The following is a 21,086-nucleotide window of genomic DNA, read 5'->3' as shown; positions in this document are numbered from 1 at the left end:
ATTTAGTGTTATTTTATAAGTTGTTTTATTAATAAAAATACGCTTAAGTGCTTACATACACTTATGTATTATGCAAAATAGTTATGTTCAATTACATCAGTACTGCAATCATACAAGCACTGGCTGAGCAAGGAGTGGAAACAAAATATATAAACGTATTGTGCAACCTTTATGATACATCTGTAGCATCTATCAACATAGGAAAAAACAAGTGCGAATTTCCCATTTTTAGAAGGAGTAAAGCAGGGCGATCCTATATCCCCGAAGTTATTTATAGCAGTTCTCGTGAGGGATACGTCCGAAATTATTTGGAACAGCAGAGGAATAAGGATAAACGGTAAAAGGCTCACCAACCTGAGATTTGTCGATGATGTAGTGGCCCTAACTAACAGTAAGAGCGGAAAGGCAGTCCTCTATAAAAGACTTAACAGATAGTTGTCAGAAAGTTGGACTTAAAATAAATCACTCTAAAACTAAGGTTATGCATAATAAGTGGGTAGCTGAAGGACAAGTAACACTGAACGGCAACATCCTAAACAATGTTACAGAATACATTTATCTCGGGCAATTAATTGACACAAAAGGATATTTGAAACCTGAAATTTTTCGTCGAATTAAACTGGGTTGGAGGGCTTACGGAAGGAATTCTACAGTTTTCAAATTTAACATGCCAGTCTACTTAAAGAAGACAGTTTTTGATCAGTGTGTCCTACTGGTTTTAACATGCGGGTGTGAAACTCGGACTTAAAATGAATTTTTCAAAAAGAAACTTAGAACTGCTCAGAGAGCTATGGGAAGATCGATGTTAGGTCTCACTATGAAAGATCGACAGAAAAATGAAGACATTCGAGCAATAACAGGAGTAAAAGATATTATAAAACGGGTTAGCACTCTAAAATGGCAATGGACAGGACATATTGCACGAATGAAGGATGGAAGATGAATAAGATCAGTTTTAGAAAGGAGTCCCAGAGAAAAACGAAGACCACCAGGGAGACCACCCGATCGCTGGGATAAGGAACTCAGGAAAGTTGCGGGCTTCAACTGGCAGAAGGCAGCAGCGGACAGAGATGCATGGAAAAACCTCTTAAAAATGTATTTAACAACTTAAAGAGGCTACATATTGTATAGATTGAATTAGCTGAACAATAAATAAATAAAACATCAGTTCCAATAGATGGCGATTTGTTTGGTTTGGTTCATGCAGTTCCAAGGTTGATGTATATGCTATTAAACAGAAAATATGTATTCACACCCGCAGCTCACCCTAATACATTTTAAATGAGCAGCTGGAGCTAGCATTTTCTAGATAATTTCCTTGGCTCTTCACAGAAATCAAACACAAATTGGACCACCAACAGTCATGCCACTGCAGTTTAAGCTATTAGCATATAATTATATAAATATAAATTAACATGATGAACTAAAGCCAACAGCATGGCCGTAGTGGTAACACCAGTACCTGTCAGATCACCAAAATTAGGCACTTTCGTGCTGGGCTAGCCCTTTGGTGGGTGACAACCCAGTTTGCCGAGCCCTGTTGGCAAGCAGGGTGCACTCAGCACTCAGCCCTTGTGAGGCAAACTGAGGAGCTACTTCATTGAGATGTAGTGGTTCCAGTGTCATAAACTGACATTCGGCTGGGAGAGCAGTATACTGAGCACTTGCCCTTCCAAAAATGCATCCAGTGATGCCTGCAAGCTGAGGATGACACAACAGCCTGTCAGTACCATTGGGCCTTTGTGGCCTGTTTAGGCAGAGTTTAGATTAGTATGATGAACTAAAGTGTTGTTCTCATCCCACCCTTTTTAATTTTGTATTTCCTGCAGCTAACTTATAAACTGTAATTGTATTCAAATATCTGTACTTTTATCAAAAGTTTCGCCTCACAGTAATAAAATAACTGCCATAATGTCTTTTATTAATAAGTTTACTCTTAGAGTGCAAACAGTTTTCTGTTATTAACATGCTGCATTCTACACATCCCCCACATAACCTTTGCTTTGTATATATCTTTGGTCAATATGAAATGAGTGATATCTTTGTATCTTTGCTTTCTGATAATATTTCCACTGTAAATAGAAAAATCAAGTGTATAGCACATGTGTGATGCTCAACATTGGTATTACAAATATTATGAAGTGTGTCACTGTAATTTATTTTCAATATGTGTGCTGTGTCGAATTCAACACATATATATCAATTAGACATCTGAAGGTAGGCATCGTAACCTGAAACTGGTTACAGCACTAAAATAAAACATTTAAAAAGTTCTTGTGGCTGGTAGCGTCATTCACCGACTATCATTAACATCCATGGAGTTCACTAAATCTAACACGGATAAAATAACAAAGAAATATTTGCCACTATTTAAGTTACAACCCTTATACAAGCAAACAAATGCATACGACCTCCATGATGGAGTCTTACATGTATGCATTTTGTATCAGATGGAAATAAATATTTGCCACTATTAAAGTTTTACTGTCCTCCAAAGTATCAGCAGCTTTGTATATAACCCACCTACATCTACATTTATACTGCGCAAGCCACCCAACGGTGTGTGGCGGAGGGCACTTTATGTGCCACTGTCATTACCTCCCTTTCCGGTTCCAGTCGCGTATGGTTCGCGGGAAGAACGACTGCCAGAAAGCCTCCGTGCGCCCTCGAATCTCTCTAATTTTACATTCGTGATCTCCTCGGGAGGTATAAGTAGGGGGAAGCAATATATTCGATACCTCATCCAGAAACACACCCTCTCGAAACCTTGACAGCAAGCTACACTACGATGCAGAGCGCCTCTGTTGCAGAGTCTGCCACTTGAGTTTGTTAAACATCTCCGAAACGCTATCACGCTTACCAAATAACCCTGTGACGAAACGCGCCGCTCTTCTTTGGCTCTTCTCTATCTCCTCCATCAACCCGACCTGGTACAGATCCCACACTGATGAGCAATACTCAAGTATAGGTCGAATGACTGTTTTGTAAGCCACTTCCTTTGTTGATGGACTACATTTTCTAAGGACTCTCCCAATGAATCTCAACCTTGTACCCGCCTTACCAACAATTAATTTTATATGATCACTGCAGCGATTTGGAAGTTGTAGGATACCATTAGCAGTGCCAGTTATGTTGATACCTGGTGCAATCTGTTGCCTGACGAATCTATACAACAATTCTAAAATGAATGCCATAAATGCTAGCTTCATCTTATCAATCAGTTGAAGACACAGAGGCTTAATTCAGGACATTATGGGAGATGGTACAGCACTTCCGAGATTTATCGACTCAACAAATTAGTCACATCTTGCTTTGTATGAGCCAAGCATTTTTTCCCAAAAGAAAATGTGTTTGATTCTTTCTTAATCCTGGTCCCATGAAGCGTTTCAACAATGAACTGTAATACAGTACACTGATGGTTTGTTATTTAAGAATGGTGTGTGTTAGAATTACATCATCACAGTTATCCATGGGAATCACCACAAATTTCACATTGCTGGGGTTATCACGAACTTCCGATCATCATGGTGACCCTTAATACGACATTCATTTCATTGGTGCATCCGATGTGCCTCATAAAATTTTGCACATGTAATGAAAGCTTTGATCATAGCAACCCAAGGGAATAAGAGCTCTGAGCAGAATGCATCATGATACCATTTTTCTCTATCCCAGAATGTGATGCACTGTCACATGCAACTAATCCTGTCTCTCAGGCCAGATCACAAATCTTTTGGTGTCAGTCACTGTATCATAAAATGCTAAGAGCAGACACTTCTTCTTCATTAACACAAGGACGACCTGGCCAACGAATCCCTGCTGCATTTTGGCATCCCTCATTGAAAGCTTTCATCCAACTTGGCACTGTTCTGAAAGACAATGCAGATTCTGTGAATGTCTCTAGAGGACCTTGATGACATTTTCATGCTGCAAGTCCTCTAGCACATATAATTTTCATATTACTTGATTGTTCTTGTTTCGAAAACTTCATGACAGCACCACATTATACCATATGCTTCCTGAGGGTCTGTTCTTCCCATAACTGCACTTGTTCACAAAGTGGGAAGGTAGCGACTATTTGTGCTGAGGTAAGACTGGAGTTATCTAAGTCATGTGTGTTGCACCTCTGTGGCAGTATTACCACTATTGAAGTTCCAGTCTTCATAATAACTCGCCTTAAGTGCAATATGTAAAGTTTTGTTCAGGAATTATTGAGAATAAGTGGAAGTGTTAGTCCTAAGCACGACTATTCCCTTATGCCAGAAGGTCACCCACCCTTTCTTATAGGTTTTTGCTACAGAAAAGTTGTTATTCTGGCAGTAACTTTTATTTAGAAAGGAGGATGCAACTGATCTAACAATTTCTTAAATTCACCAATGTCGTTGTGGTCATTGTGATCGTCTTCGACATTTTGGTGTAAGATAGTGTTGTATGTTTTCTCTCCATTTCATGTTGAAGTCCAAACCGAAACAGCTGCACTCCCAAATATGCCGAAGCTGTTACTGGCGCCACCTGATCATGATGTACTTAGATGTACAGCCTTATACCCACATCATCTACATACCTATTGTTTCCAGAGTGATTCATTCACTGTACAGTGGAGATTTCACAATAATGATACTTCTTCAACAGTTGCTCTACCAAAATACGAATCTGGACTGTTGGTGTTTGAGGTGTCAACAACTCGCTGCAAGACATGAACATCAAGAACGTTTGGTTTACAGGAATCACCTGTACCATACTTGGGTACGACTAGTAATCGACATGATGTCCGAAAACTTTTGAGTCAAAATTATTCAGATGCTAGAGGTTCCTCACTCAAGAAGAAAGGGATTGAAATTAATGTTTCAGGTGGAACGAGGCCTTGAATGGACTATGCATGTAAACCATGTGTTTGTCAACGGCTTGAAACGTTCCGCCGGCCGAAGTGGCCGAGCGGTTCTAGGCGCTTCAGTCTGGAACCGCGCGACCGCTACGGTCGCAGGTTCGAATCCTGCCTAGGGCGTGGATGAGTGTGATGTCCTTAGGTTAATTAGGTTTAAGTAGTTCTAAGTTCTAGGGGATTGATGACCTCAGAATTTAAGTCCTATAGTGCTCAGAGCCATTTGAACCATTTTGAAACGTTCCTTTTGTCCGTGTATTGGACTATCAGAGTTGTCATGCAATATCACATTCATGGCCACAGGCAGAATCCACGTATTCTTGGCAATGGGCAGCGCATTAGTCAAATTACATGACGAGCTGCTCGAAATATTTAATAGGACACTATTAATGGCAGACCCAGCTTAATTCTGTGCTCTGTTACACTACCAAATCATTCTAAATAAGGGCGGTCAGCTCCGCTTTGACCCGCGAGACAGAAACAAATGTCTCACTACTTCAGTATCATTAATTAATAGCTCTGTAACAATCCATCTGCTTTCAGAAAATATTCCAAGATCTGACCACTGAACTGGGAATAGATTCACCGCTAACAGTTCCATACACTGTTTCCAATTGGCTACTAGCGACTCCCAGCGTAATCATCTCCACAGCAAAATATGGCAGTTCAAAGTCAGTACGAAAAGAGTCTCACAAATTGACAAACGCAACTCTCTCAAATTTTGACGGAAACAAATGAAATTTATTGGTCCCAATTAACGCTAGCCAAGACTGACAGTTTTATCCAACAATAACTCTAGCTAGTTAATGGCTCCGTGCTGCGCTCTGAGGCATCTTTCTACTGAGCAAGTCCACACTTACTAATCCACAACACTCTAAGAGAAGCAATAACGTGCCTAAGTAGAATTCGACACCAACATACGGGAACATACTTTCGAATGCTTTATAGGCTTTCCATACTAAAGGAGTATGTTGATTACGAAGGATCATTAAATATAGACTACCAAATAGAATACAAATTCGTCCCATGAGGCTTGCCGGCCACCTCTCCAATTTTACGAACAGTATAAGTGCTCTACGAAATTATTTAACATATAGGCCTTTCAGCTGAGTCGGAATCAGGAGTAGCATGCAGGCATTTTCATTGGTCATTTCTTGCTCCTGGTTGTGGCACTTCTGTAGTTGCTGCCTAAGAACTTTATCTGCAGTAGTTGTTGGGAAAACCAGTCATCACAGGGAAATTACTCTGCTTATGAGTCAGGCCATGTAGCCTCCACCCACAACCCATTTAGGAGGATTGGGGAAAGACGACTGCATCAGCTTCAGGCTGAAGGAAAAAAGAACCTTCCCTCATAGTCAGATGCTGTTTGGCCCTGAAAACTAACGTAGCAGATGTGGGGAGCTAGAAGATGTGGGAAGCTAGGTAATGATATGTTACATGCTCTTGTTTCGCAACAGACAACTGCCTGTTGAATTGATTTTGGTGGCTTTACACTACAAAATAACACATCATCATCTCTAGCTGTCTACAGTAGATTTTACGATTGTTTTCAGTTAATGAATGGCTGGCGAATAGCACTACTCATTACGAGAACACATAAAACTCCGTCCGTAGAAACTGGTGGGCCCATTGGTACCATTCGGCCGCCATCTCGTCTCTGTGAGCAGCGTAATTGGCTGCGGTATAGAGGAGCATGGGTTCAGCACACTGCTCCTGGCGGTTGTCAATTTTCGTGACCTGGATTGCTGAGTTAGTCTCATGAGGCTGAGTGTACTTCAATCCAGTCCCCTCTCCAATGAAAAATCCTTGGTAGTGCCAGGAATCGAACCCAGATCCACCACATGTCAGTCAGCCATGCTGGCCACTTAGCTATGGAGGAGGATTACAGGAACAAGTAGACCTGCATTTAATCCAAGGTGTGGCAATGTCTGAAAAGCTTAATGTATGTACAGAAAAAATTTTCGAAGCAAATGTCACACTAATTCGAGGAAATTTATCAGCATGAATAGAAAATTATGAGCAGCTATGTCCTCCTTATCATATCGGCTGTCCAAAGTTTTCAACTGAAAATTTTGCATGGTAGAATTTCAGTAGGTCGCTTTTTATTGTATGGAATCAGATTTATCAATAAGGATGCATCAACACTGCTGTAAAATGTACACTTCTAAGAATAGTGTGGAGCGTACTGGTGGAACAGTAGTTACACACTATAATGAACAATGTGTACAAGTAATGGAACCAAATTATTTTAAACTGAGAGATCAGTTCTACCAATAGATCATGCTGTAATGCACGTATTGGGACTGGTGTTCGTCAGTTTGAACAGTTGATATGGCCTTAAACTGTTGGTATCAAGTGTAAGATGTTTATTTTAATAAAAGTTAAACTTTTATTCCAGACTATCAGTTATTTATCTCAAGGTCTATTCTGTACACAGAGATAAATACTGTATCGATAGAGGCACAATATGATCTTGTAAGCTACACATCTGTTGTTTGCCGAATGAATCATTCACTGTGAAGTGGAGATTTTTCCATAATTGATTTATTTAGCATATGGCACAGTACATCACATGAATTAATTACATAAAATACTCTACTATACGAACATTCAAAATACATATGGAACATACTGGTCATATAAAAAGAAAGAAATAGATGTACAAAGACATAAAATGTATAAAAAGAGAAAGTATGGTTAAAAATGGTTCAAATGGCTCTGAGCACTATGGGACTTAACTTCTAAGGTCATCAGTCCCCTAGAACTTAGAACTACTTTAACCTAACTAACCTAAGGACGTCACACACATCAATGCCCGAGGCAGGATTCGAACCTGCGACCGTAGCGGTCACGCGGCTCCAGACTGTAGCGCCTAGAACCGCTCGGCCACCCCGGCCGGCCAAAATATGTGGGAACATAACTAAAACTGTATATCCGTATTGCTGATATACTCTACTGACTTTCTGGTAGCGTGTATATCCGTATTACTGATATACTCTACTGACTTTCTGGTAGCGTGCGGAAATTCTGAGTGATCACCACTGATGATGTCACTAGGCACTTCAGCTATATGTTTTACGATTTGCTGAGGAACTCCATAATTTAAATTGGAAGAAGCAATTTTTCCCCATCTATCTATTCAACATGTCACTAATCTATCGAAGTTTGTTTGTATTCTATTTATCGTAGATCAAATTTTGCAAGGCTTGTCGAATCTGCATGGTATGGTGGTGAGGCAAAGAATATTGTGAGAGGTAGTGGGTACTGGTTTGATCCACACCTCTTACCAGCGATCAGTTAGGCTGAATCCATTTTTATCCAAAACTGTTGCACTCTTTAAGGGTGGACATCTAGAGTGCAGTCTGATTCTCTCGTCGTTGGGGATGTTTTGATGGTTTTGTAAAGATGGTTGTTTTCTATCTTTCTTGAATTTTCTAATGCCTTTATTGTGCTTGTTGTAAGGCATGTAGCTTGATTTAGTTGGATAGCAATGTGACTAGTGTGAGTACTGTTCAGACAAATCATCGCATAATATTCCACAACTGGATAGACTAGGCCTAAAGCTAAAGTCCATATCATGGTGGCTGAAGACCCCCATGAAGTACCAGCAAATTTGTACAAGATGATTGTTGAAGCTCAGTGATATATACAGAGTGATTCCTATATATTTTGGATGTCAGTTGTTTTTGATTATGTTTGGTTTGTGGGGCGCTCAAGTGCACAGTCATCAGCACCTGTACAAATTCCCAATCTTTAAACAGTCCAATCTAGCCACTTTCACGAATGATGATGAAATGATAAGAACAACGCAAACACCCAGTCCGCTGGCATAGAAAACCCCCAACCCGGCCTGGAATTGAACCCATGACCCAGTGATCCAGTGGCAGCAGAGCTAGCCACTAGTCCAGAGCTTTGGACAATGTCAGTTGTGGGACAGTAGTTTGTTCTCAAAATAAATACTGAGTTCTCTTCTGGCTAATTGTCGTCAAGATGGAATGTAGAGACTTCTGTCTTTGTGGCACTGGGTTGCAATTTCCAGTATTTCCCAATAACGTTTAGGTCCTTGATCAAGATGTTCTCACTACCATCTACATCTTTGCAACTTACTAGCAGATCCCAGTCATCAGCATATTCAAATATCTGTGGTGTGGGTTTGGCCATATCAGCTATATAAAAGCTGAATAACTGGGGAGCCAGAACAGATCGCTGTGGGAGACCATTGTTCTGCATCATTTGAGTGCTCAGTCTATTACCGATGATTGGAAGCATCTACTAGAAATCATGCCACTGATCAGGTTGGTTGTAGTATTGCAGCGAATCACATTTTCTAGTTTTAATATTAAGTACTGTATTCAAACAGCATTATTTGCTGCTGTAATGTCGATAGACACAGCTGATGTTGTCAATTGTTTTTGGTAGTCTGTTCCTATGAATGTTGTTAGTCAGAAAACTTGATCTGGGCAGCTTTGATGAGGGCCAAATCCTAGCTATTCGAATGGGGTGTTATAGATTAATCGTCCAAACGTTTGTAATTAATACTGAGCAGCGCAATTGGTCTATATTTTTGTGGGGAATCGTTTGTTTTTCCTCATTTAAAGATGAAACTTGTGAACAGAATAAACTGATTGCTAGACTGAAGCTTCAACCTGTACTCTTTGCGAACATCTCACTCCATTGCATTCAGAAAGACAGTCAGCTGGCAGTTCATGCACAATCCCAGTGTTGCATGACATGATAGTTTATGCTCTGGGCTATCAGTCGGCAGGATGAAGTGCTGGGTGCACCACAGCTGCTGCAGATACTTCGTCCGAGGGAACTCACTTTGACGCACTGGACGATGTGGTGCTGGAGGTGCACCTGCTGTAGCAGCTGGTACTGATGCGCAGCCACATTGCGCCCACGTCACTGGTCGTTTACACCTAGGGCTTTGTCTCGGCAGGGTTGGAGTCGCTGCGGACGCTGTCGCTGGAGCACAACCACATCGACGTTCTGGAGGACGAGGCGCTGGGCGCGCCGCAGCTGCAGCAGCTGGTGCTGGCGCACAACCGCATCGTGGCCGTGTCGGGTGCGTCACTTGCGCGGCTAGGCGCGCTCACGCACCTAGACCTGGCGCACAACTTCCTGCGCGCACTCGCCGCAGACCTGGTCGCGCCACTCTCTGCCCTCCGAGAGCTGCGGCTCGACGACAACGACATCTCGATGGTGGCCGGCGCCGCTCTCGAACGCGCCGCGCCACTCCTCAGCCGCCTCACACTCACCGGTATGTCGAAACGTATCACGTCTAAAAAGCTAATAGTCAGCTTAACTGAGGAATAAGATATAGGTTCCCAGGTGATTATTTTCCGTGGAGAAATGCTAGCTAACTGAAACACTTATTCTGAAATGCACTTACACTGGTAAGCCAGAACATTATGATCATCTTCCCAATAGCCAGTATGTCCACCTCTGGCACAGATAAATGTGGCGACGCAATGTGGCTTAGAAGCAATGAGGCCTTGATAGGTCGCTGGAGGGAGTTGGCACAACCTCTGCACACACAAGTCACCTAATTCCGTAAATTTAATCACATTCTAGATGTGTTCGATTGGATTCAAAGATGATCAATTGGAATTCACCACTGTGTTCCTCGAACCACCCCATCACACTTCTGGCCTTGTGACATGGCGCATTATCTTCTTGAAAAATGCTGTGGCACTCAGGAAATGATCGTCATGAGGAGTATATGTGGTCTCCCACCAGTGTACGGCACTCCTCGGCTGTCACGTTCCTTGCACAAGCTCCACTGGACCCACAGATCCTCAAGTGAATGTTCCCAAGAGCATAATGGTGTCACTGCCAGTTGGTCTCCATCGCGCAATACAGGCATCAAGGGACTGTTCCACTGAAACGTGATGAATTCGCGCCCTCCCATCAGCATAATGAAGAATGTGTAGGAATTCGCTAGGTCATGCAATGCTCTGCTACTGCGCCAATGTCCAGTGCTGATGGTCACATGCCCATTTCAGTTGTTGTTGCTGATGTCATGGTGGCAGCATTGGCACATGCATATGTTGTTGGCTGTGAAGGCCCATTGTTATGTGTGTTCAGTGCACTGTGCGCACTCTGCCCAGCATTAAAGTCTCATGTTGGTTCCATCGCTTTTCGGAACATTTCCTGTTTTACCAGTCTGCCCAGCCTATGACATCTGACATCTGTAATGAGATGTGGCCACTCAACTCCACAATATCTGGACGTGGTTTCACCACATGTTGAAGACACACACAGCAGCAATCCTCAAACACCCAACAAGTCATGCAGTTTGTCAAATGCCTGTGCTGAGCTTCCAGGCCATCAAAATCTGTCATTGGTCAAACTTAGATAGATTGCGCACCTTCCTCATTCTACACACAGACAGCATGCTCACTGATACTACATGATCCATGTGTCTGTCTGACTAGCAGTCATTCCTCACCAGGTCGCGCTGCCATAACCTGAATGGGTTTATATCGGTAGTAGGTTGGTACTCATAAGATATTTAGTGCACAGAACGGAGACTCATCTGAAAAGACGTTGTTTTGTCATTTCTGTGTCCAGTGTTGTCATTAAGTGCACCACTGTTGTCAGACCTCTCCCTTCTTCCACATCAAGGGAAGCTGCGACGGTGGTCACAATGCTGAGAGTCCATGGTCCCTTAGTTATCATATCATTTTCCACGTGGATACTTGAATTGCCCATTTCCTGCCTCAAGTTACATGAATTGGCTGTAAAATTCTTTACAACCAAGCAAACAACATGCCTGCCTCTAAGGTGTGAGTCACAAGAGGCCATTGAAATCTTGCATGACCATCCTGAACCCACCACTGCCACATTCAAAAGACATTTGTGGGTCCCAACCTAACGTGAGCACTAATATTGTGGAGTGATAAACCATAGTCTTGATAGGCCATTATCCTATCGTCGTCGAATTATCACATTTACTTGTAGACATTTCTCCTTCTTGCACGAAACGTAACACATTTGTGTTATAAACAATCAACTCAAATTTTGATATGATAAACCCACTGTGTGATCTTCTTTCTTCACATAGAAAATATGTATGATGTTACTACTACCTACTTCGTGCGTTTGTTCTGAAATTCTAATCATTTGCATGTGCAAGCATGTAGAACAGTATGTGGTAGTTCTACAATTGTTGCATGCTACCTTCACGGTACTGTAATTTTAATGACCAGCAATGTAAAAAATAAAAGAAGCCAGAAGACCATAAATGGAAATCAGTGAAACACACAAGGCTGACAGGATAGTCACCTGGTAAGGCAATAATATTCAGATGGCCATGATACAGACTGTGGGCAGCCGCAGAACAATAGGGAGTGAGGGCAAGGACTTTTTCCCCACTCTGTGCATACCCCTTACAGGCGTTCTCATTGTCATTCATTCATCGTGTTTTGCAGATTCATCGAAAAGGAGAGAACCTTCAGCAGTTTGCAAAGAATTACAGTGTATATAAAAAACACAACTTAATCTGTGTACTGTATTAGCAATTAACTAACATTATACCTGTTAACACTGTTCGTACTTATGCCGGTTAAATTTAATGTAGTAAATTAGAAAGAAAGCTGCTCTTCTGAAGAAATCTCCTGCCTTCTCACCTATACTAGGTAGCTGCTGAATGTCAGCTATTGGTGGCTTAATGTTTACTCGATTACCAAGCGTTTTAGAAGAAAATATTTTCTAACATATGTTAACAGTGAGTTCTATTTGCAATAAATTCACACTTGTCTTGCAGCATTATGACAATACTGCTGCTAGCCAGGTAGCTGACACAACTTTTCGTTTCCTCAGTATGGAAGCTCATCTAACTTGTAGAACGAATGTGTAATTATGCATTTTTAATTTCCTTTTGAGTTGGTAGGTATTGTCAATTTTCTGGTTCCTGTTAGATGGAAGCTTCTTGAATAACTTCCTAACAGAGTACATAACTCCATTCTGGATAAGATGAAAATCCAGGTGGGGATCGCAGTTTGTTACAGTTTCTCTTCCTCTCCCCACCCCCCAAAACAAATCAGACTTACCATCAATGCCCCTTTTAACTTTGCAGAAAAGCCTACAGCTATAAAAATAATAACAATAAAGTAAATAATATTTTTAATAGAGGAAAGTCCCCAAAACCAGACCCCCGTTTTGCTTTTTTGTTTTAAAAATAGTAAAAAGATATGTTTTAAAACCTTGTAACATTTATTCTATAATTTTATGCACGATTTATATTTTACTGCTGCAAAATATAATTATAAGTTATTGTAAAAATATTTTCAAGAATCTTACACTTAGCGAGTTTGAAAGATAGTTGCCAAAATCGGACTCCTTGTACAAATAATTGAAATAACACTAAAGAGAAAAAGAAAATGCTATTAAACCAGAGAAGACATAATCTAGTTTCGAGGTATAATATAACACCTTCCAGCTGGTTCTAGTATTCGTCTGTAATTTTTTTTTCCTGAAATGTAGAGCCCTGCCATACGAAGCTTCTGTAGGCTTCTTTCTAACAGTCTGCTTTTGTAGCGTTTAAGAAAAATACTAACCCACTTTTTGCAAGCAATTTCGATTTTGAAAAGGTGTTCAGTGTTATTTCTTTTTGCCTGTTGCACGGCCATTCTTCACAAGTCATTACAAGTAAGCCCAAGAAAGGAGCTTCCATAGCAGGATAGTAGCAAACCATCTCTTCTTCAGGATCTTTACCCAAAATTTTAGGTCTGCGTCTTGTTTTTGAAGCATCCTCAGGTATATTGCACTTCATTTCGGACATTTTCCGAAATGGTTCAAATGGCTCTAAGCACTATGGGACTTAACAGCTGAGGTCATCAGTCCCCCAAACTTAGAACTACATAAGCCTAACTAACCTAAGGACATCACACACAACCATGCCCGAGGAAGGATTCGAACCTGCGACCGTAGCAGCAGCGCGGTTCCGGACTGAAGCGCCTAGAACCGCTCAGTCATGGCGGCCGGCGACATTTTCCGACAAAATAGGAGTATTTACTAATACAGACAGACTTTAAACATAGAAAAGTATGGGGTCCAGTTCCAAACATCTAAATGAAACGATTTAATAACAAATATTAACCTTCAACCTTACTATTTGAGATTATATATAGATTCAAAGGCTTGCCCACCAATGTCTAGGAGAAATAATTAAATATGAACAAGAGTGTAAAAACTTTTTCCTCTGTCAAAACATATAGTGGTGAATTAATAAACAACGAATGAAGCAGGTTACTTGTGCGCTCCCCTATAGAGTGTTAGAGGCGTAAACCACTATTACACTTGGCTTCACAAGCATTCAGGTGAATCCAGGGCCAGCAGAGCTCGGGGTTCACTTCAGACGGGGGAGGAGCTGTAGATTGTGGAGCATTTCCCTGCATTGTAATAATTTGTTTGTGTCAGTGCTTGGTACATAGTTTTAGCATAACTTCCAAGAAATTCCAGTTCATAGACTCACAGCAACTGAAAAGCATTCGTCCAAAAATTCTGGAGTATCATGCATTTGATTTAAGAACTATAATAGGTGCAAACTCTCACAACTTTAACAAAATCAAAACCTACACAACATAAAATCAAAATTTCCATTCACTATTGACAGTATTTCACTCCATCAGTGAACATACGAGGGTTGCAACTTTAAAAGTGGCAACTATTTATTTACAGCTCGTACAAAATGGATACGTGTTTCGAAGTTTTCCTGACCTTCTGAGTAGTCACCAGCATTGTTTATAACACGTTGCCAGGGATGTGGAAGTCGTAGGATACTCCTAGCAGTGCCAGTTGCGTTGACAGTTCGAGTGGCGCGGTCTGTTGCCTGACGAATTTGTAGCATTTCTGAAGCGAATGCCGTGAAGTGTTTCCTTCAGTTTACAAATCGAGTCGAACACTGTGCGTGCTTGAGCACTCTCCAGAAAATGATGGTCAGGTCCTGCAGAAAGTGTCATCACTTCTGTCTCTATGCTGTTCATTTTTCGAACACAACCTACGACCAGCTTAGAGACAGAAATGATGACACTTTATGCAGGACTTGACCATCATTTTGCAGGACAATGCTCAAGCACGTACAGTGTAAGCTGTTACTGATTTGTTTGACTGATGGGGATGCTAAGTGCTATACCACCTACTGCACTCCCCTGATTTAAGCCTTCGTGAGTTCAACTCGATTTCTAAACTGAAGGACACACTCCACGGCATTTGCTTCAGAACTGCAACAAATTCGTCGGGCAATAGACCACGCCGCTCGAACTGTCAACACAACTCGCACTGCTAAGAGTATCCTACAACTTCCACATCACTGGCAACTGGTTATACACAATGCTGGTGGCTACTTTGAAGGCCAGCAAAGCTTTGAAACACGTATCTATTGTGTACGAGCTGTAAATAAGTAGTTGCCACTATTAAAGTTCCAACCCTCGTACACTGCGCAACAGAATTGAGGGATCAGTTTTTCGAAACTTTATAATTACCTCCCATTGTGACGCGTAAGTCTGAAATTTGGTTCAAAGGTGCCTACACCCTTCCTCTGCAATAGTGCAAAAGCATGGCGGCCTGCGACGCTGCCCTCTCGCCGACGCTGTAAACAGCAAGGTGTCGGCACATACGAAAAAAAGACCAGAGCTCATTCGATTGTAAAGTGGGTTAATGATACTACATTGGCACCAAATTTCACCGCACACGATGGGAAGGTCGCCACAGCCCCTCTTCCCCTCATGTCACTCCCTTCTTTTGACGCCTCTACCGTGGCGCCCAGCATTGGAATCACACGGAATTCTTCCGAGTGGCCAAGGAAAAGATTTCAGACACACCGCTGCTCAGAAAACGACACGAAAGGGTCCCAGAGGGTGGCATAAAAGGTGTCAATAAAACCTCCCGTTCCCTTGGGGTGTTGTTTCCCACACATTTCAATGTCGAAAACGACAGTTCGCAGTACAATGCACAACAGGATGGCATTCTTGAGAATCTTTGACGCTGGGCAATTCAACCATTCTCGACAGACATCATGAGGCTGCAATCCCAATGAACGAGATCTAATCCCTTTGGAGCGTAGTGCGACTGCACTTTTTGCTCTGGTATACAGAATGGAACAGCTAGGGATCGTTCAAAACCATTCGACGAAATTTGTACGTGATCAGAAGTAGCAAAGAGTGTCTCTTCTTTTTCAGCCCTCCTGTTTCGCGCCCTCCTGTGGTGTGATCACAGAGGGATGCAACATTGACATGTGCGTGAACAAAACAGGAAAGTGTCCATCTAATACCTTCCAGTTCACCAACACCTTTGGTGTCATCCACGCACATTTGTTGAACACATTAAAAACGTACCTGTCAGGGACTTCGACACCCTTTCAGCTGAGTGGTACCTCACAGCTGCTTTAGCGCCTGAGGGCAGGCAGCTGCATCTAAGGGATGTCGAAGAGGTTGCCTACCCTCAGGCGCTAGAGCAGCCACAAAGCACCACTGACAGGGTGTCGAAGCCTCTGACGGGTACATGTCAAACATGCTCAACAAAGGTGTGTCTAAAGTCTGGAGCCGCGCTGCTGCTACGGTCGCAGGTTCGAATCCTGCCTCGGGCATGGATATGTGTGATGTCCTTAGGTTAGTTAGGTTTAAGTAGTTCTGAGTCTAGGGGACTGATGATCAATGTTGCATCCCTCCGTGTCGCATCACAAGAGGCCATGAAACAGGAGCACTGAAAAAGAATAGAGATGCTGCTTCAGATCAGTTCAAATTTCGTCGAATGATTTTCAACGTTCGCTAGTAGTTCTATCCTGTGCACCAGAGCAAAAACTGAGATCGTACTGCAGTCCAAAGGGATGAGTTTACGTTGAGTGGGGCTGCTAGGCCACAATGTCCTTAGAGATTGGTCAAAGCGTCAGGGAGATGCCAGCTTATCAAATATTGTCAAGAACGCTTGCCTGTTGCTCTTGGCACTGCAAACTGTCATTTTCGACCGCGGAATGTGTGGGAATCAACGTCCAAAGGAAAAAGGTGCCTTCGTTGACACCCTTCAAGCCACTTCCCGAGGCCTTTTCGTGTCAACTTCAAGTGGCAGTGTATCTGAAATGTTTTCCTTAACCACTAAAAAAAAGTGTGATTTCAAGGTTGGGTGTCGCGGTTCTAACCTCCATCGCAGAGGCGTCAAAAGAAGGGGTGAAATCTGGGTAACAGGGTCTGTAACGACCTTCCCATGATGTGACACGTCCACGGTGGCGTTGGCCAGAATTGTGATGACATTTGGTGCAAATATGACAAATGGCTCTGAGCACTATGTAACTTAACTTCTGAGGTCATCAGTCTCTTAGAACTTAGAACTACTTAAACCTAACCAACCTAAGGACATCACACACATCCATGCCCGAGGCAGGATTCGAACCTGTGACCGTAGCGTCACGCGGTTCCAGGCTGAAGCGCCTAGAACCAAATATGACATCATTAACTAATTTAGACTTCGAAAATGCATAGTGTAATTCAGTAGAACACGAGGAAGTTGTGATTGAAAGCCTTTTAATTCATACTTCCTGTGTACTCTACACTGCTGGTCACTCCCAGTTTATACTCCTGGTCCTGGGCCACGTCACGCAGGACCAGAGACACAGTGGAAAATTGTGTTGGCGGCATACAACAGCGTGACTGCAGCTTGCTGTAGTTTGCAATGTGGCTGTGCTGTGCGACAGAATAGTTGAAGACATATTTTTTAAAATTTGTTTTGGATTGGTGGTTGGCTGAATGGAAGTTTGTTCAATATGGGGTTTCCCATGAGTAATGGCCAATATTCAGGGATATGACAGGAATCATTATTTGAAGTAAATTACTTTTCGTGGACATCTGCCCTTAGCCAGATGAACACATTTGATGTAAATTATTGTTTATTTTCTGTATTATTCAGTATGCACCTGTGTTATTCTGATTATGATGGAAAGTTCCTTTGTACATGCATGCATGCAGGCACTGTGGCGACTACAGCCGTTATGAAATACATTAAATGAATTTGCAGGTGTGAATAAGGACAACCATCAGCTGTAAAATGTAATGACGACAATGAAAATTTGTGCCTGACTGGGACACATACCCGGATTTCCCACTTATCACGCGCGGTCGCCTTGCCATTTGGCTATCCAAGCACGACTCGCGGCCAGACCCAAATTTCCATATGTCGTCAACCAAGCGTCTACAGCGTCTGACCTGCATGGGAATACACATAATGGATGTACGAGTACAGGTCATAGACGCTCGTGATAAGCGGGAAATTCGGATTCGTTTCCCAGTCCGGCACAAATTTTCACTGTCGTCATTCCGTTCTACAACTCATGGTTGTCGTTATTCGCAGTTGTGAATTTATTTAATGTATTCAGTATGTTGTCATTTCTAAGGCGCTGCAATCATGGACTGTGCGGGTGGTCCCGGCGGAGGTTCGAGTCCTCCATGGGGCATAAGTGTGTGTGTTTATCCTTAGGATAATTTAGGTTAAGTAGTGTGTAAGCATAGGGACTGATGACCTTAGCAGTTAAGTCCCATAAGATTTCACACACATTTGAACATTTGAACATATGTTGGCATTGTTTATAAATACAAATAGTGTAGAGGCAGTCCAGACGAACAGTTTGATACGGATACTTGTGGTGTATCAAGTTGGGAAAGTACTCAAATTGGCCTACAAGCACTACCTAAGCTACAGTGCATGGGCGCTGCACTCTCGTTGCTCAAACTATTAATCCTAGAGTAAAAATGAATATGACCGTCTTTGTAGGAAATTAAATCACTTGAATATTGTACTGCAGCACGTTTTCGCTATAGACCGCAATTTTCGAGTTATTCCAGAAAAATCTACAGATGTGACGTTAACATTCCGTTAGTTGTACACACCTCGAGTGTGTTCTAGCAGTCGTAAGTCTGTAATCCGTATCATTTATTTGTTCATTTTAAAATGAAGAAGAGTTTATTATTTACATAAAAGTTGTTGTTTCCTCCTTTATCCGTGGGTTTAAAAAGGCATAGACGCTTGGAAACTTTTTTAGTGGTAAAAAGTGATTAACCCTTTCAGATCCTCTGACTACAATGGTGTATCTTAACTTTTATTGTCTCTTAGTTGCAATAGAAATATTTTTCCCTAGTGGAACCGTCATGTACACATGTGTGAAAGTTCAGTCTTTTTGTCATGTACATCCGGCCACTGTGGACGAGCGGTTCTAGATGCTAAAGTCTGGAGCCGCGCTGCTGCAACGGTCGCAGGTTCGCATCCTGCCTCGAGCATGGATGTGTGTGACGTCCTTAGGTTAGTTAGGTTTAAGTAGTTCTAAGTGTAGGGGACTGATGACCTCAGTTGTTAAGTCCCATAGCGCTTAGAGCCATTTGAACCATTTTTTATCATGTACAAATGCTGCCAAAATATCAACAAGTTAATGTAGCAGTGTACAGCAGCTTGTGACTGGCAGAATACACAGAAGTGGTTGGTTAGTTACATTCCATTGTATAAATGAATATAATCATTATTTTACGTGGTAATTATTTGCGTTCCATCCAAAGTGGCACTGTACCTGTAAGGCGCTTAACTCTTTCAGACCTGAATTACGTGGTGATTATTGAATGATCAGTTCACCTATTACAACAGTAGATATTACAAAATTAGTTTTTTTTTGGTTCATAAAAAGAAGCCAAGTGTATAAAGTATGTTTTCAAAATGGGTATATATTTTTGTACAAATCTTGCAAAGTCATTAAAAAATCGTCTAAGAACATTACAGCATAAAGAAAAGTTCAGGTCTGAAAGGGTTAATCGCCTTACAGGTGCAGTGCCACTTAGGATGGGAGGCAAATAGGGGCGGCTATTGAAGGGTTAAATGTGTTCCATCTCGGAAACGACTCAGAATAGGGTATATGCCCATACGAACTTTACTGCTTCAAATGAGTGTACCTGTCAAATCTCGGAATACTACCTTGAGAGTACATAAATCCATTCTGGACCCTTCAGTTGCTTACTGTACTGTACATTGTCGCCGCGTGGGGTAGCCGTGCGCCCTGAGGCGCCTTGTCACGGTTCCGCGCGTCTCCCCCCCCCCCCCCCCCCCCCCCCCCCCCCCGTTGGAGGTTCGAGTACTCCCTTGTGCACGGGTGTGTGTGTTGTCCTTAGTGTAAGTTAGTTTAAGTATTGTGTAAGTGCAATTGAAAGAAAATTAGCCATCGGTCACTATTTTTAACAAATTAACCTGGTTTCGACACTGCTAGGAGTGTCTTCCTCAGAATTTAAATCAAAGAATGGTCTGTATTCTATAACATGGTCACAGAATTATGACTAAAAACGTATGATAGAGTATTTATTATTTTATAAATGACATATAAGTACTGCCAGTCTTTCACGACGATTCCGTACTTATACTCTATCATACGTTTTTAGTCATAATTCTGTGACCATGTTATAGAATATAGACCATTCTTTGATTTAAATTCTGAGGAAGACACCCCTAGCAGTGTCGAAACCAGGTTAATTTGTTAAAAATAGTGACTGATGGCTCATTTTCTTTCAATTGTAACTATTCAAGGTCTCTGAACGTGCAGCCATGTACAAGATAGTGTGTAAGCCTAGGGACCGATGACCTCAGTAGTTTGGTCCCATAGAACTTACCACAAATTTCCAATTTTTGTACATTGTCGATGCTCCCAGTTATACTGGGCCACTGTGGAGACAGTCACAGGAAATACCTTGCAGCATCACCACTGTGCTCTGTGTATCGCACGCCACACGCTCCATCATTTTCCTGCCCTTGTAACTGGTAACTCTGGGATAAGCACCACAGTGGACCATTCTTTCAGATTCTGAATGCCTCTATAAAATGTATATGCTCGGAAAACTACCGTTATGACTTGCTTATGCAGTCCTTGAAATTTTGCTTTGTGTCCCCGCGGTGGTAAGTACACACTCCATAAATTAATTAACACCGTCGCTAATTGGTCTACGCGCAGCCCGAAGCGCACACTACAACCAGCCGTGGCAGAACGATACTATTGGCTGGAGCGCCACGAGGTATGCTGATCCTTGCTACTGAGCATTGCACCACCTCCCTCTCTTAATTTCACACGATTTTAAATGTCGACCACACAACTCTGGCATATACAGTGTTTCCCAGAAGAATGTTTAGTATTCTGGGATATGACAGGAACACCCATTCTACGAAAGCAGTGCTCTCGTAGTAC

General features: G+C 42.1%; 1 protein-coding gene across 2 annotated transcripts in view; it reads left to right on the top strand.

Annotated features, from left to right (window-relative positions):
- Positions 1-21,086, top strand: part of LOC126088532 (protein artichoke-like) — a 591,709-nt gene that overhangs the window by 548,757 nt on the left and 21,866 nt on the right. For both annotated transcript variants that reach the window (XM_049906705.1, XM_049906704.1), the window contains exon 6: positions 9,822-10,142. In XM_049906705.1, the coding sequence (XP_049762662.1) occupies positions 9,822-10,142 (321 nt within the window). The remainder of the gene's footprint in view (positions 1-9,821; positions 10,143-21,086) is intronic.

This window comes from Schistocerca cancellata, chromosome 6 (assembly GCF_023864275.1).
Source record: "Schistocerca cancellata isolate TAMUIC-IGC-003103 chromosome 6, iqSchCanc2.1, whole genome shotgun sequence".
In the NCBI taxonomy this organism is placed as follows: domain Eukaryota; kingdom Metazoa; phylum Arthropoda; class Insecta; order Orthoptera; family Acrididae; genus Schistocerca; species Schistocerca cancellata.
Note: the sequence above shows the minus strand (reverse complement) of the source record. Positions and strands in the feature narration are given on the sequence as shown.